Source organism: Urocampus carinirostris, chromosome 4 (genome assembly GCF_059441175.1).
Source record: "Urocampus carinirostris isolate Australia breed hairy pipefish chromosome 4, RoL_Ucar_1.0, whole genome shotgun sequence".
Classification (NCBI taxonomy): domain Eukaryota; kingdom Metazoa; phylum Chordata; class Actinopteri; order Syngnathiformes; family Syngnathidae; genus Urocampus; species Urocampus carinirostris.
The window spans coordinates 42,841,258-42,858,481 of NC_142352.1; the positions used below are offsets into that span (position 1 = coordinate 42,841,258).

A 17,224-nucleotide genomic window follows, 5' to 3' on the forward strand; every position below is an offset into this window, starting at 1 on the left:
TCGATTTGAGTCGCGGTAGTTTGTAGTCGTTCTTGCGCTTCGTAGCACCCGCTTTTGGTTGCACTGCATGATACTGCGACATCTAGCGGTGACATATTACAGTGTCACTTGAATCCCGTAACGAAATGAGCGTGTGGCCTCATCTTTCAACAAAAATGTCAGTCTTATCTTTATTGTTGTAGAGTTATGCAACTGCTAAAATGAATAACCCCTTTTACCAGCATGATTACTGAACAAAGGCATCGGCCTAAAGCTATTCATTTCTATTACATCTAAATTGTCTTAATTGGTGATTGTCTATCGCAAGCCATCTATAGGGATCACAACTAGGGGTGGGCAATACCAAAAATTTGAATATCAATCCAAGTAAATACTTGATAGTATCAATTGATACCGATACTTTTGATCTGGAACGTCAATCATTCAATTATTGATCATTGAACAATTGAACGTTTTCTTTGAGGTTGTTTATAATTACAGTGTACACAGCACACCGATTTTAGGCACCGACGTTGTTTTTTATTATTGAGTTGTATTAAATAACTGAATAACATGTAACACCGTAAAACATGAATAGAACAATTCCTATTACAAAAAAATCAAACCAAAAGAGCAACAATGTGACTAAAATACAAATTATGTGTAAGAATGTCAACTAGAGAGCTAAATACCTTTCATTGCACAATATTTCTGAAATAAAGTTAGTAAGGTAAATACAATTGCAATTGTCTCTCATTGGCCTTGTTGGCAACGTGACAATGGATTTTGAGGTGTTTGTTCAGGAAAAGAAACAAGGTTACATGGTCGCTCTCTGCGGGGTGATCTTTTTTCATGTGTTTATGTAAATTGGTGTTGTTGCTACAGTGGAAAACCACTTTACAACACTAATTATACCTATCATTGTCATTTATGCCAACACTTTAACATTAAAAAGCTTGCAGATTTTATTGCGCACATTAACGCAACCGGTCTCCAGAATATAAATTTTTAAAAAACATGTGTTTTTTTTAAACCGGAAAACTAATGGAATTGTTGGAGCAGTTTATTTTTGCACAAATATCTATTTTAAATTCATAATGTAGACTAAAATATCAGTCTTGTGTCTTGCATAATTTAAATTTGCTATTTTTAGCTTCTAGTATGGGTGCACACATACATTTTTCCCCCTCGTATGCCTAGCAGGCAGGATGCAGCAGCAGGCCAGATAGGGAGAGGTGTTAATAGTGTTCCGGTCAGTCAGGCATTAACCTAAAGTTGTGGCCAAGGGTGCTGAGTGAGAGAGAGAGAGAGAAGGGGTGCGCTATGTACATAGAGAAGCGTCACTTTTAGGAAATTGTTGGTGGACCAAAGTATCGATCCCATGACAATTGTATTGATCCAATCCTTGTACTCCATTACTACCGATAATATTGATATTTGGATCGATCCGACCACCCGTAATCACATTGTTGAGTGTGGCCCAGGCAAGAGGTTCAACGTGGCAGCAAAAGGTCTCTGCTGACGTCCGGCTGCTCCCTTTGAAGGCACGTCGGGGTTTTCCGGCATGCTCGGCCTCATCAGGGTGACGGCCGTCATCGTTGTGGCGGGCCTGTCAGGACAAACTGGTGCGCTAGGTCCAGCCCCGGCGTCTGGCCGGCCGCGCTTCAACACATTTCGTGGAATATGTTCCTCAAAGTGGCAAGCTGGTGGAAAGCTAATGACGAGAACAAGCCATGACATCATAGAAAAGCCTGATTAGGCTATGAGTGAGTCTATCCATCATGTTAGTAGGCGCTGACTGAACGGCTCATCACATTCATAACCAGTGTTGGACGTGTTACTGGAATAAAAAGTATTTATTACATTTACTAGTAACTGTACTTTATTTAATAAGCAATTGCGTTACTGGCACCTAAAGTAGGGTGTTACTCTAAGAGTAATTACCTAGCTGTAAATCAACGTATATACTCACATTGGAGTCGACCCCTTCAAACTGCTTGAGCCACATGATAAAAGAAGTAAAAGAAAAAGTTTGCACCAACCTGTGGAACCAATGGACCCTTCACACAATCTTGAGAGCTTGCACACTAACACATTCGAGACACTCCATATCAATTTTGTCTCTGGGCATCAAACCAATTGAAGGTCTCATCTTTTTCTGGGTATTGTCTCAAAGGTTTTTTTGAGACGTTTTCAATTTTCCTCCCTGCATGGTGTTTTGCAAAAATAATTTAACAAATAGACCTAATGTTTGACTGACAACATACACCAGCCTATAACAGTTGCGCACACAGTCACACCCACTCAACACACACACACATGCTCATGCACGTAAGCACGCACGCACACACACACACAGACACACTCACACACACACACACACACACACAAGAAAGCCCGCCGCAACATTCCTGCATGATAGCATTTGCTGTGAAACTCCATGAACTAAACACAATACAGCAAGGGATCACTGTATATACGGTAGGGAGGATATCATAATATCACAAGGAAAAAATTACCCCACTGTAAATATTCAGTTGCATTTTGTAAGTAGTTAGAATCCTGCACATCATTTCGGTGTTGACTTAATCAAATTAAGGGCTGTATGGTATCTCTTCAAGCGAAGGATGAACCGTCAAATAACTAAAGACCACATAAGTCATGATCTGCTTCAAGAAGTAGCGACGTAAAAACAGTAAAGTTACAAAATTTTATTAATAACGCAACAGATCACTATACTCATTATCGAGAAGAGTTCCACCAACTTTATTACCCGTTACTCCCAACACTTGCCCTGCGACTGGTTGGCAACCAGTTCAGGGTCCCCTGCCCACTGCCCAGAGATGGCTGGAATGGGCTCCAGCACCCCCGCTACCCTATTGAGAATAAGTGGTGCAGATTATGGATGGATGGTTGGATGGATGGATGGATGGATGGATGGATGGATGGATGGATGGATGGATGGATGGATGGATGGATGGATGGATGGATGGATGGATACTCCCAACACTGTTCATAACCTGAGTGTCCATATGGCTTTTGATTTCAGCTTTTATTTTGACTCCAAAGGGATACCGCATAAATAAAAACTTGGCCCTAGCTCGACGTGATATTTTATTTGTGATTTATCCCCGTGGAATGACAGTCACGCCGGAGGCTAATGTGTAATCATTAGCAAATGCTTTGCAAAATATTTATGTATTGTAAAGAGCTGTAATTTACTCGCCACATTTTCTTCCCTCACGCCACCATTAGCGAGTGCCTTAGAAAACAATAAACGCCAATGTCGCTTTCACTTAATTAAGACAATAGATATCATACTGCAAGGTAAAATGTCAGTCATGGCCCTGTCTTGTGCGCCCGGCAATTTACGGCTAAGTGTTATGAGAGAGGCTGACACAAATAATAGCTGTTAAACTGTCAGCTAGCAGGGGCTGAGTCACATTAGTGAAATTAGCCCGTTTATGCTATTATAAACAATGCCAGTATCTCTTGGTGCATATACCAAGTACATTGGTGCAAATAAAACGGTGAAAGTGGAAATAATGAGATGGGATGTAAAAGACAGGGTGGAATGTGTACACTTTTACTTTAATACAGAATACCTTCCAATTGAATATTGATATTGTCTTAACAAAAATGAATGCACTCTGAATTAAAGATTTAAAAAGAGGTTGAAAAGTCTGATTGTAAGCGTTCCAGAAGTGACAATTTGTTTGAAGCGAAATGAAAATATTTACATTAATTTGGACGGCCTTTTCTCTGCTCAGCTAGATGACTTATTTGAAAGTCAATGCTGACATCTGCTGGTTGTACAATGTACGTAGCATATTTTTGAAGCTGTTCTGCAAATTTATTTGGGACCTGTCGGAGCTGGGATATTGGCTGAGGTTGACAAGAAAACCTTTGATACAATTTCTCTGTTCTCAAATGTGTTTTGAACAAAATGCTACACTAAAAACATGTCAAAATTACAACATTAATTCAATCAATATAAACTATCGATACTATTTGAAATGTCATTTACTTCTTTTCTAATTTTCCTTTGTGGGGTAAAGTTCTGTTTTCTTCCTTTGATTTTGAATACCTCTTACCTGCGAGGAAGGCACTTAGAAAGCTTCAGCACATAATTATGGATAATTTTATTGTATCGTTCTTTTTTGTGCAAATATTTAGTTTCCTTTTGTTGACATTTGGGTAATGCTGTTTTTTTTGTCCTGTACCTGAATAAATTGCATTTTTTCATGCATTTGTTCAATGAATCCATGATGGGCCTGTGCTTTCCTTCCATTAAAGGGACAGTATGCATTATCTGACCCCACGTTAGTTTGAGATCCCCGCAGTACTGAATTCTTACTTGCAGCAACTCCTTCGACTAACATAGATCAGTGTTTCTCGAACTATTTGTGCCGAGGAGTTTATTCAGTCGGATCTAAGACTTTGAAATACTTGCACACCGAACAAAAGGAATGATGATTAAAGCTGGAAGATGGCGTCAGCAGGGAGAACATTTTGAAGTTACGGACACCATGCATAAAGTGTTCATATTGTGTTACCCACCCCTCACTATTGACAGGCTCGGGGAGTAACACAATACATGTAAAAGGATTTTGTAAGCATTCGAAAAACATGTCATTGTATACCATTACAGTTGTAGAATAACAATAAGTAATAAAATTAAAAGGTTACTTTGCAGTATTACAATTTTATGTAAAAGCATTTTCATGTTGCACACTAGGGGGAACATTTTGAAGTCCGGTGTGCATTAGTTTTAATTCTATTCCTTGTTCGCAAAAGCTTTGTTTACATTTGCCATGTCCGGTCGAGGCCCCATCTCTCTCCATCTCTCTCTCTCTCTCTCTCCCTGTCTCTCTCTCTATCTCCCTCTCTCTCTCTCCCCCTCGCTCTCGCTCTCTCTCTCTTTACCGTCTCTTAATTCCACTCACATGCAACAGGACCCCCTAACCCCCTCCACCCACAAAGCTGCCCAAGGTGCCTGTGTACAAAACATGACTGGTTATCTGTTAACCACTTGGCTCGTAGGTGCACCATTTTCTGTAGGGTGTCTTGGGCAAGTACAGCCTGGTGGCGCCCATCTCTCTCCAGGCCAACAAATGTCGGAGCTAAAAGTGGCATGCAATTACTTTGCAACCACCGAGACATCAACAAGCAAGAATTAATAAAAGAAAACAAATGAAATGATGAATGCAATGTAATTCTTGGGAGTATGTGGCCTTTTCCAGATCATCCTTTCAATCATCCATTCATTCACTTAGTGTACTCATTCACATGTCTCAAATCTACATAAAAACGGTGCGCTCTTAGGTGAATTGTTGCTATCATAATTCCAATTACTGGCACTAAAAATACAGAGTGAGATGACAAAAACTCCCAGAGTGTGTTGAAAATTTAGAAAGTAAACACCTGTTGTGTTTAAAACAATCTTGGGTTCTTGATGTGCTCTTAATATGAACTAAAACAGTACATTTTAGCTACCATGTGAAAGAGAAAGCTTTATTTTTGTTCAATGCAGAATACATTGTGGTTCAAATGTTATGTTTTTGTTGGACTACTGAACTTGGTATCCTCTCCATCTTTTTCAGTTATATTGTGCACTTAGCTTAAACACAATTTAGTAATTCTATTTTTCATTTAGTTTATTGTGTCTTTTATGAGCATGTATTCTACTGGAGTAGTCCAAAAGTAATCGAAAGTAGTTTAGTACTTTGGTATTCAGATTACATTACTAATTACATTTTTCAACTGGTAATTTGTAATTATATCGATTACATTTTTAAAGTGACCCCACCCAACCCTGATTATTGATTGATTGATAAGTTACCAAAGTAATTAAAAATAACGCTTTAATTATGACTGTAATAAATTGATAGAAATGAACACACCATTTTGACATAACCAATGTTTAGACATCATTTGAGCACATTTGTTCTTTTACAAATACATACCAAATATGTTTCCGTTCAGATGAATCAGCGGTCAGTTAAGCAAAAATTAAACCTTGGCCTGTTAGTAACAACCTATCTCTCATTAATGAGTGAATTCAAATCATAATACATACACCATTACATGGAACAAATAAACAAACCAAAGAATACTTTTTTTATTCAAAACAGTACACAGATGGAAGTAAACAGGAAAAATATTTCTTCTGCACCGATTTTTCTTAGCTCTCAAAGCTTTTCGGCAATACCTAAAAGGGTTTTAGTGACTTAAACAAAAAAAAAACACGTCCTCTCAAAATTAACATGCTAAATAACATTGACAAGATGGTGCACGACATAAAAATGTCAACAGTGTGCATTGCAAAAGTGATTGAAGCAATATTAATGAAGCATTGTTACTCCAGATATACTCTTGTACCTGCAACATTAAAACACTTCCACATAGGCCTTAATAAAGTGCGTGGAATATTTGAAACAACTGCAGAAGGAATGCAGAGAGCTACTTTCACTTGAAATGACACACTTTTGTCTGATTGAAAACATTCATTTCTACACAATTTGCATTACAGTTCGTCCAGCAATGCGCTTTTTGGGATTTCTTGAGCTCGCCGTGTAAAGCTGCTGCTGTTGAATTCCTTAGCAGTCGTTAGCGTCAGTTCGCCATAATGGATTTCGGTGGGCTCGGGCCTCTTGGGCTGCCTGTCCAAGTTTGGGCTGATGCCCCTGAGCGCGGCGCAGGGCGTCCTTGATATCCCATTGACAGTCAGCAACCCGCCCTTTACAGGGCAGATATAGTCTGGAGATTCATCAGGTTTCCTTTTCCGAAGGTGACTGAACTGTGTGAAGCCGTTTTTCCTGGGCTGAAACGCACAACAACAAAAAACACATTTTACGCTTGTTATCTGCTAATTTTATTGTACTTGCTTAAAAGAATGTAGTTCTGTTTTTACTATTGGGCACTTGCAAAAGAGACTGCATAGGATGCCAAGGTTGTTCGTTATTTTGACTATTATTGCTCACTATCGCACGTTATTCTGACTACTATGCACTTTTTACTTCATTGTCACTATCGAACAAGAATGTGGATGCCGTTTGATTTCCACAACCATTAGAGTGGATCTGCATTTTGTAACCTAGGAGATTTAATAAAAAGACAGAGCCTTTAGAACAGATTTGAAATTTTGCATCATAAAGCTGTATGTAGAGTCCTCTTCTAATCTGCTTGCAAGTTCAAATTTTATTAAAGTCTTCTCTCCTTCCTTCGAGTGTCTCATATTTCACGGTTCATGGATCCATTTATCTCCTGCACCACTAAGGACGCAACTCTGGACAGCTATCTCCACTGGTTTCCTGGCCGGTCTTTGGGTCGTGGCAAAGTTGACAACAGTCCATTCCTTGATGTTGTCAGCCTAGTTCTTTTTCTGTATTCCCCTCCTTCTGCCCCATTGGACTGTGCCCTGAAGAATGATTTCGGACATTCTTGATGATCTTGTGATGTAACTAAACCACTGCAGTTTTCATCTGCTCACAGTTGACAACAATTCTTCATAGCATCCAGTATGTCCTCTGATGGTGTTGTGCACCATTTCAATTGTCACGTTAGGTATTTAGTTGATGCCTATGAGTTTCCTGAAACATCGCATCTCCATGGACTGGATTTTTCTTTGCAGCTTTGCTGTGAGAGTCCATGTCTTGCAAGTGTACAAAATGGGAGTAACCAGCACTTGCATGAGTCTGATCTTTGATGTCACTGCTATGTTTTTGTCCCACCTGATGGGTATAAGTTTGGGAGGTGCAGCTGTGGTTTGAGCTATCTTGGATTTATGGTTCTGACCCTTCTGAAATTTGGTGAAAGGTTCCAGCCTCAATGACGATGCTTGTAGTGATTTATTATATATCATACATTACATTTATTATCACTATTTATGAATATATGTTTAATTTTTGCTCCTTCACAAGCCCTTTTTAGATTACCTTTACTTTGGACGTGGTGGTGAGGGGTACATGGCCTGTGGCGTTGCCGTACTCCCTCTTTTCCTGCGTGGCCTGTGTCCCCACCAGGACAGAGAAGGCTGAGGCCAGGTGGCGACGGAGCAACGTTTTCTGCGGGGGGATATTTAGCAGCAAGGCCAAAGTCTCTGCACTGAAGCGGGGCTCAAGGATCTACACATATGCAAATTGACACCTGCGGTTACGGCAAAGGTCTGAATGCCAATTTCCGAAATAGGAATGAATTACTCACAATTAGTCCACCATGGACGCCACTGCCACGGAGATTCGGCGCATATTCTGCAAGATCGACAGCTCGAAGCCACTCCATCACGCGGTGGTTTGACCACTGCACGACTTCAGAGGGTGATGGCTGTTTCTGAACAACAGTTAGAACAGATGTTCAAGGCTTTATACACTATGCACTGCTTTTTCATGGTATGCTCTAAAGTACGGATGTCAAACTCAGTTTGGCTCTAGGGCTGGATCCAGATTTTCTGTTCTCCTGCGGGCCGGATTAGTAAAATATTGTTATTTTTTTAGCATAGTTTTACCATATTACACTTTATTATTCTGCCTACTTAAGAATGCCTATATTACATACCATAATCATGATTGACAAATGATATTTTCTAGGCATAACACATGTATTCACAAACAATGAGAAAAAATGATTTTCATGTTTGTCATTTGAATGGGCTAACTAGTTTGATTTAAAAGTTGAGTGAATGCAGTTCTCCACCTGAACCAACTCAAGGGAGAGCTATGAAAAAAAAGTATTATTTTTGCCCTAATTGTCATACTAGTTTAAAATGAATAACAAATTAATACAAAATAAAACTAGCAGTGCATAGGCAATATCATTAGACTACATTAAATCAAACTACTAGGCTAGCACTGCTAAAGCAGAGAATCCATCCTTTAATGCCCTCGAGCGGCCAGAGGGAGCATTTGGTTTGCATTTATTTAGAAAATCATTACTTTTGATAGAAATGATAGACATTCGCTACTTTTTTGACATGCTCAAAAAATTATGACAGAGCGGATTAAATCGTTCAATGGGCATGGGGCTGGACCATGGGCCGTATGTTTGTCATGTCTGCTGTAGAAGGTAAAATTGGAAGCACTGGCACTTATAAAGTAAGTAAAAAGAATATAACACCTTCCCTCAATTGCTTCCATTATTTTAGGAATACTTTACATAAAAATATGAGAAAATTAAAACGATTTAAGTAACACATTGAAACTATTTCACTTAATTGACTGTTTATTATTTAGCTCCTGGTGGTAACTTGAACATGGACTTAAATGATGGGCAAAAAATGAATAAAAAATGAACGATCATATAAAGGGGCAATTTTTACAATATTCTTAAGCTGAGAAATTTGCATTTATTGTACTTCACTTAGAGCTGACATAACTGTTTTTTGGGGTTATGTTTTTTTATCGAATAATTGTCAATAAATGTGTATCTATTTAACATAAAATGAGGCTCAAATAGAGGGAGCTGACATGATTGTTTGTCATCTTGCTGCTACGGCTACACTAAAACCTTAAAAGGCTGGAAAAAAACATAAATGATGCATTTTGGTCACTTTGAATCTCTGTTGTTTGTATTCTTCCTTTTCCTTTTAGCACTTGTTTTCAATTGCCCTCCGCAATGCAGTGACACCTAATAGCCAATTATTACACATTTTTCCTTTAACTCCATTAACACTTATCCATAGATTGTATTTTGTAAACCTTGTACAGATGCTAGCAGAGCAGCAAATCAAATCCCTTCAGACAATCCAAAAATAACGTATTCAGCTATATATATATATAAATATATATATATATATATATATATATATATATATATATATATATATATATATATATATATAGTACTAGTAATAGTACTTTGTAGTTTCATATTGTGTGCATCTAAAAAAAAAGATTTTGTGGCACTCTACCCTTTTTTTGGGCTTACACTGCATAAACGTAAGCAAAACTATTGAAGAAAATATGCCCCCCCCAAAAAAAAATAACAGCAACAAATAAATGTAATCGAGTGCAATATTACTATTATTGTAAGGAATACTTCACTAAAACATTTTTTAATTTATGTGTTCTCAATGCTTGCAAAAAAAAACGAGTTTTACAGACATACATATTTACAAAACAAGAAAAAATGAGTTGAATAATAATACTAAAAACAGTGTGCCTCCGTGTAGCTCATAATCTGTTAAAAATATGTCACTGTTTTTAAAAGTAGTAGTGATACATTGTCTCCATCTAGTGGCCTAAGTAACGTAAAATACATGCTCATTTCTAGACTTGCAAATATTTGATAGATACCTCTTTTTATGATAGTTAAGGCTTTTTTTTAGTTATCATTCAGCCCAATATTATCATTTATTTTATGAGTGAAGTTTCTTTGACCACTTAAATAATACACATTGTTCCTTTGTGTCAAAAAAGTTCAATGTTTCACTTAAATCTGTTTCTTTGTCTCATATGTTAATCGAAAGTGTTCTTATAAGAATGGAAACAGTTAGGGTGCAATATTATTAATTCAAGTCATTATTTATGTAGCACTTAATCACAAAACGTCTCAAAGGAAAGCACAGGCCACAACTACAAAATCTCCTCATCTGAAACATACATGCACAAAATCCCCTCATCTGAAACATGCATGAAAAACTCAAAAACCTCAGCATGAGGAAAATAAAAAACCTAAGGTATGATCGATATGGCCCTTAATTTTTTCGACCTCTGAGTACCGGTATGTAAAAAATATGCGCCTCTATAAAATAGTTCATGAATTCTGCTTATTCTTTTTTACAACTGGGAGGTGCTAAATAATAGACAATGTCCCTTTAAAAATATAGGTTTTCCAGTTCCTATCTCTAACTTGCTTTGCCATCAGTAACAATATTCTACTGACAGTAAGCTATTGTAACCATAATTTTATCATCAATTCATCAAGACTTTAGGCATAAGCGTATTGTAACCATATTATAATAGTCTTTTGAACGTTTAATAACCCTGTGTTAAGCCCCAATTGTATGAAACCATACATCATTGCTTAAAAGAGTATCAATCAAGGCGTTTAACTAGGGCAGGAAAGTTTAATCACATCACCAAGATTTGAGCTGAACTGCACTGGGTCCCTGTCAGTTTAACAGGTTCTGTCGGTATTATACAAAGTGTTGCATGGACTTTCCTTTCATGTCTTTCTGATTTAATTCACCAATGGAAAATTCTGGCTTACTAGTGATTCCAGGAGTCAAGAAGAAATTCAGGGTTTCGAGTTTTCGGGCCTCAGGCAGTGGAATCATCTTCCCTATGAAATTTAATCTACAACCTCAGTAGAAGTGTTTAAATATAGGCTTAAGACACACAGTTTGACAGCTCATTAGTGATATTGACCACAAACTCTTGTCTTCATGTCCTTGAGGGAATAGGAAGAGCCTGGATGTTGCACAGTGGATGTATTTCGAGCCATCGCACTTGAACCTGACATATGCCATTATCTAGAAACTGATGATTTTGAGATTTTGAGGCAAGGGAGCTTTCAACTGTTTTTTCCAATGCATTCTAAATCAATGACTAAAACTCTCCTTCGTGAAATTACCAAAACCTCGTCAGGATTGTAGAAAACTCAGTGTAATAAATCATCTTACTTCTTCCACGGGCCGCCGTCTCAGACAGTGAGGGTTGAACTTGTTGGCGTGGAGGACGTGGATGGCACATTTAATGCTCAAATGATGAAGTTGACTGGTTACCTTTAGGCTCAAGAGGTCGTTCTAGGGAAACCACAAAAGGCAATATAAGCGAGGTTTATAGGTGCACATTTGGCTCACCGCATTCGGCATGACTCACCACTGTGAGATACTGTATCATGCGGCCGTCCACACGAGCTTCGTGGAACTGGTCTTTATACTGAGGTAAACCAATATCATCCAACCATCCTAAGAGAGTCCGATGCTTAACGTAACGTACACGTCACTAGTTTTGAGTTTGTTTATTTTTTAAATAAGAACAGGACTCTTACTGGTGACCCAGATGTGGTCCAGCTCAGACGACTTCTCTGTGATCTTACTGGTGAACGCCTTCAGTGCCAACTGTAGCTTCTTCCTGTGTAGGGGGTGCCTTATGCCCATCTCCTATGGTGACACAACACTGTAATTATGCTTTTAAAAGTAGTAACACTTTACTACCAGATAAATTAATCAGAATCCACATTTTTAGTCTTCTTCTCGGATACAAGCACTTAATTTTAGCTGTGTGCCTACTCTTGTTTGAATATAGGCTTTCTGGTCAGATTGGCTAACAATGCTAGCATGGTTTCTGTAGTTTTTATATTTCCTTGTGTTTTATAGCACTCATTTTCATTCACACAACACAATGCAGTGGTTAAATAATACATACTGTCCTTTTGATAAAACTCATTTGATTCCTCTCGGTCAAATTGTTACACGAGTGCCAGACTTCATTAACAATGACGACAATGACTAGACAAAATTAGCACGTAATCTATTAATTGGAAACAATGTGCAATGAGTCCATTACTTGTTTTCATGTTTTACTTTACTTTGAAACTAAAGTTGTGTTTTTTTTATGCAGATGTCTTTTTGGGAATTTCAACATATTAGGAATTAAACATATGGAACTACTTTAGCATTTTAGGGGTTTATTTGGTCAGAAACCTTTTCAAGATCCTGAGGCGTTGCAGAAAGTAGAGTCTGTCCACATTCCACCCACTGCTTTGCGAGGTTTATGTACTGGCCCAGACCGTAGTCCTCCAACCAGCCACATACCTGGTCCTTGGTCCACTGGCCGAATGGGAGAGTCATGTCACTGGCAGGGAAGAAAAAAACACAAGTAACCTACAATGTACACGACTTTATTTAATAAAGCCGAGCTTACTGTAAACCAACAACGACAGTATTCTCAGTTACCGGACGGAGGAAGGAGATTCGGGGGTACGGGTGAGCCTGGGTCCTGCCGTGGCACGGAACCCCCCTCTTCTGAAAGGACCGGTATTCAGATCACCTGCATTAGCTCCCCCAGAATTTGTTCTTCGAAGTCTAAATAGAGAAAGACCACTAAATTAAAAAGTGTGTCTTAGTGCTCCTAAACACACAAACACCAAAACAATAATCACATTTTGCTTTTGATTGGGTTCTCATTGGTATTTTTTCGAAAAGAGGCTAGATATTATAAATGTAAATACCATCTATTAGGTATTCGTATAATAGTGAAATGTTTCAATGCATATATCGTCATGATTCGCAAAATTCTTCATTTAGAATCTTATTATTTCAGTCATTTACAACTCTTAGCTTATTCAGTCATATTTAAAGCACTTCATATTTACATGTTGATATAATTATGACAGTTTCATGTATCCATTAATTAAGCTATCCAGTCTCTACATCATTTCAAGTTGTGTTTTTAGTTTGCAGTTAGGTGAAAGGTGAGTTTTATCAGTAATTAACAGAGCCTGTCTTTACATAGGGCTTTTGTGAAGGAGGGATTTTTCCACTACTTTTAAAGTTTAGTTTTTGTCATAGCCCACCAACCCATATAAACAGAACTGCTCTACTCCAGCACGTGTTTAACCTATTTCTCAACGAACACTCAGAGGCAGAAAAGTAACTCCTCTTCAATATCAAAAACAGTGAATGGTTTGCTCTTTTCAGGTAATACGTTTTCTTTTTTTTGGCAGAGGTGGGGCGTCAGACTTACGTTATATGATCGTCACTACTGAAAGTAAAATAGAAATATCTCTAAAAATCCTTCAATGTGAACAAGTTATCCTCAAATACAAAATTTATATTATTTGGTAATCCTATAACATAGATTCAGGAGTGAAATTGAGAAGAAGAAAAGTAGATATTTTGGAATGATTGGCTCTTATATTGGACCCTACTCTGTCAAATATGTCAAAACCAAAATAGGCAAATCAATTGCTAAATCATATGACATGAATTATTTATTGAACCAACAAACAATTAATGTTTTGTATTATTTTTTAGGTTGTTCCTTACATACAACATTGTTTGGAAATATATAAAATGACTAATAAGACAGAGTGTAAGTATGACCATTGACAGAGGCAAACAATTAATAAAATAATACAATTAAGCGTGACTAGACCTAAGATTTATGGCCCGAGCCCGAACCCGAACCCGAGGCAATTTCGGGCCGGGTCGGGCCTGAAATGTCAGTCATACGGTCGGGTCAGGTCGGGTTCGGTCCTGTTTTTTTTTTTTTTTTTTTTTTTTTTTTAAATTAATTAATAATTATAAATATATGTTCATTAAAAATATATACTTAAACTATGTATGGATACTAGACCAAGGAATATAGTAAATCAAATAAATATTATTTGTGTACAATTAGTTGTGATTGCGGAAATCATAGCGTACAGTGACGTTGGTGACTTTTCCATCCGCATTAACAAACGCATTTTGTAAAATACGATCGCGCTTTATTGTTTAAATAAACGCGTTATATAGACTAGAATCTCCCAATTATTATAATTAGCTCGCTTTATTTTGTTTTAAAGCGTATTATATAGAATACGATCGCTTTTGTCGGAAGCGTACATTGACGTTGGTGACATTTTCATCCGCGTTAAAAAACGCAATTTGTAGAATACGATCGCGCTTTATTGTTTAAATAAACGCGTTATATAGACTAGGATCTCCCAATTGTTATAATTAGCTCGCTTTATTGTTTTAATAAGCGTTTTATATAGAATACGATCAGGGGGGGGGGAATTTGCATAGGAGTCGGAAAAGGGCACAACACGTCAACACCCCCCCAATGAAAGTGCTGCGCTAAAATCTTAAGGACGTACTACTACTGCTGCTGTGGATTATGGCCCAATGATCAAGTCGTCAAAATGACGGACGCCCTTAAATGTTTTCGCTACCTCAAAAAAAAAAAAACGTCAATGACAGATTGTCGCTTAATGTAACATCTGCAGTGCAGACACAGAAATATAAAAGATGTAAATGTTTATACAGTTTTATTTAACTTAGGCCTAGATGTTGTAACAAAAGGCAGAGTTTAATTTGTTATCATAAATCACCCCTCCTTATAAATAAAATATGTAATTTCGGGCCCCCTCGGGCCGGGCCAGCAAATCCAGTTAATTAGTCGGGCTCGGTCCGGGTCGGGTTTAATACCCCTCGGGCCTGCGTCGGGCTCGGGTGCTTTTTTTTGGCCCGATCTTACCTCTAAGCGTGACTGTAAGGCGACCTCCTTTGTTGTATGATTGGTTTGATTTCAATAATAATTTTACATTTTACAATCATTTGTAGGAATTTAGACAGGTTCATCATCTAACACTTTTATTCTTTCTTTTATGCAACTCGTTTACCACACCCACCTCCCCCAAAGTCTCTTCAGGCTCCGGTTTGTCTTCATGTATTCTGGCGAGCCCACATTTCTTTGGCCTGGTGGGCTGTTTTCTCCAGTGCAGTTGTTTACTTTCTCCAATTTGACTAAAACAAAGTGATTCAAATAATACAAATGACCATTAATTCAATGTTTACCGAGTTTGAGTCATAATAAGAAACTACAACAGACTGCTATAGTTTGTGCTGTGTTTAAAAATATACATATCTTGATCTGAAATAGTAATTAACTGAATTCACATTAGCAATTATTACAGAACATTGTGTAACCTCAAACTTTGTGTGAGCACATTAGCATGTGTCACCCATGTCGGGTTAAGAGAAAGTTTTATTTCTGTAGGCAGCAATATCAACCGTGGTAAGTTTTAATGGTCGGTGGTGGGTGGAGCTGGGCTGTTTGTGGTCATCAGAAAAGAGGAAAGGGTGTGTTTGGTTGAGGGGGTAAAAAAAAAAATCCATCCCCTGATCCTTCCAAGTCTGACGTCCCTGCAATTACTCGTGATCAAAAGTAAAGAAGTCTCTCTGGTTATAGGGGAGTGGCTTAAACCGAATAGAGGTTGTGTCTGGTAATATAATATGGTTAATATCTGTGTATTTACTTTGGCTGGAGTCTCCGTCTTCACTGCCATCTGGAGAACGTTCACTTTGGAGATCAGTGCTGCTCTCTGTTGGAGACGAGCGGACAGGCAGCATAGGACTCCTGGCGTCTTTCTGTTTGATGCAAACAAATAACAAACATCAACATGTTTTATAAAATTAATCAACTGTAAGGGAATTTCTGATCTTAGTTTTGTCTTCAGTGGGGTGTATTATAGATTTTGGAACACATGTCCCGGTAGGGGTGAAAAAAGTGCATGTGCACATTCAGTTGTTCAAGTGTATGTTTAATACAAGAAAAAAACAATGTGAACATGCAAAAATGTTCAATGAACTTTGATCTTTATTGATTTATTTTAATTTTTTCACATTTTACCCATCTGGTTAACAACAGTTTAAAAATGAATTATGATGCATTAATTACAATGATATTTTTAACCTTAAAGGGACACTGTATGATATTTGACTTAGAATGACTTAACCGCACCATTGTTTTTTACCGTGACTTTCACACATTCTTGGGTGTTACTGTAGTTGCAAGATGACCAACAATCATGTCATCTCCTTCTAGGTGAACCTCATTTTATGTCAAATAAAAAGGTCATTTCTCGAACAAGTGTTTAGAAAAATGCATGTTTATATGATAGTTCGTGTACGTCATTAAAATAATTATTTTTAAATAAATAATAATAATTTGAAAAAATCCTTGGAAAAAACGTGGGTCTGCCAGTTTCTGTTTGTAACCAACTTTGCTCCCAAGTGTCAATATTTTACTAAATCATTAGCAATCCACTCCTTATAGAATCATCATAACCCTGTGTAAACCCCAAATTAGTTTACATCAGTGTTCTGTGTTGCTACTTCTCTGTGTGAACTTTCTCTCTCTTGTCCTTACCTTATTTGGTCACTCACTTTCAGGTTCTCTTTCTCCCCAGTGCTAATGTCACTTGTTTCGATTCCCCCATTTTTTTCTCCTATCAAGACTTGTCCTCTTCCCTATATTACTACTCATGTTTCTTGGTTCCTTGCTAGTTTGTGGCCTTGCTTGTCACATTCCAAGGACCCCTGTCACCGACGTCTTGCCTATCCAGCGTAACAAACCCTCCTTGACCTCGTTTGATTGCACTAATCTGTGCTTCTGCATTGACCTTTCGCACCATCCTGAGCGGGTTCATGACAATTTGTCTCATTTACTGAACCAAAACATCAGCACTTATTACACAGCAATGGAAAACATCACCTCCCTTGTGTTCGTATATGCTTTTCTTTGTTGTAAACAAA

The 17,224-nt window shown here is 37.8% G+C and overlaps 1 protein-coding gene across 1 annotated transcript in view; it reads right to left on the reverse strand.

The window, feature by feature from the left end:
- Positions 1-6,085: 6,085 nt before the first annotated feature.
- The window catches only part of ppfibp2a (PPFIA binding protein 2a), a 33,408-nt gene continuing 22,269 nt past the window's right edge, over positions 6,086-17,224 (reverse strand). The window contains 11 exon segments of the mRNA XM_088334628.1: positions 6,086-6,613; positions 6,616-6,802; positions 7,917-8,105; positions 8,185-8,310; positions 11,600-11,722; positions 11,799-11,887; positions 11,971-12,082; positions 12,626-12,776; positions 12,878-13,006; positions 15,319-15,433; positions 15,946-16,057. Coding sequence (XP_088190754.1) covers positions 6,579-6,613; positions 6,616-6,802; positions 7,917-8,105; positions 8,185-8,310; positions 11,600-11,722; positions 11,799-11,887; positions 11,971-12,082; positions 12,626-12,776; positions 12,878-13,006; positions 15,319-15,433; positions 15,946-16,057 — 1,368 coding nt within the window. The 3' untranslated portion in view covers positions 6,086-6,578.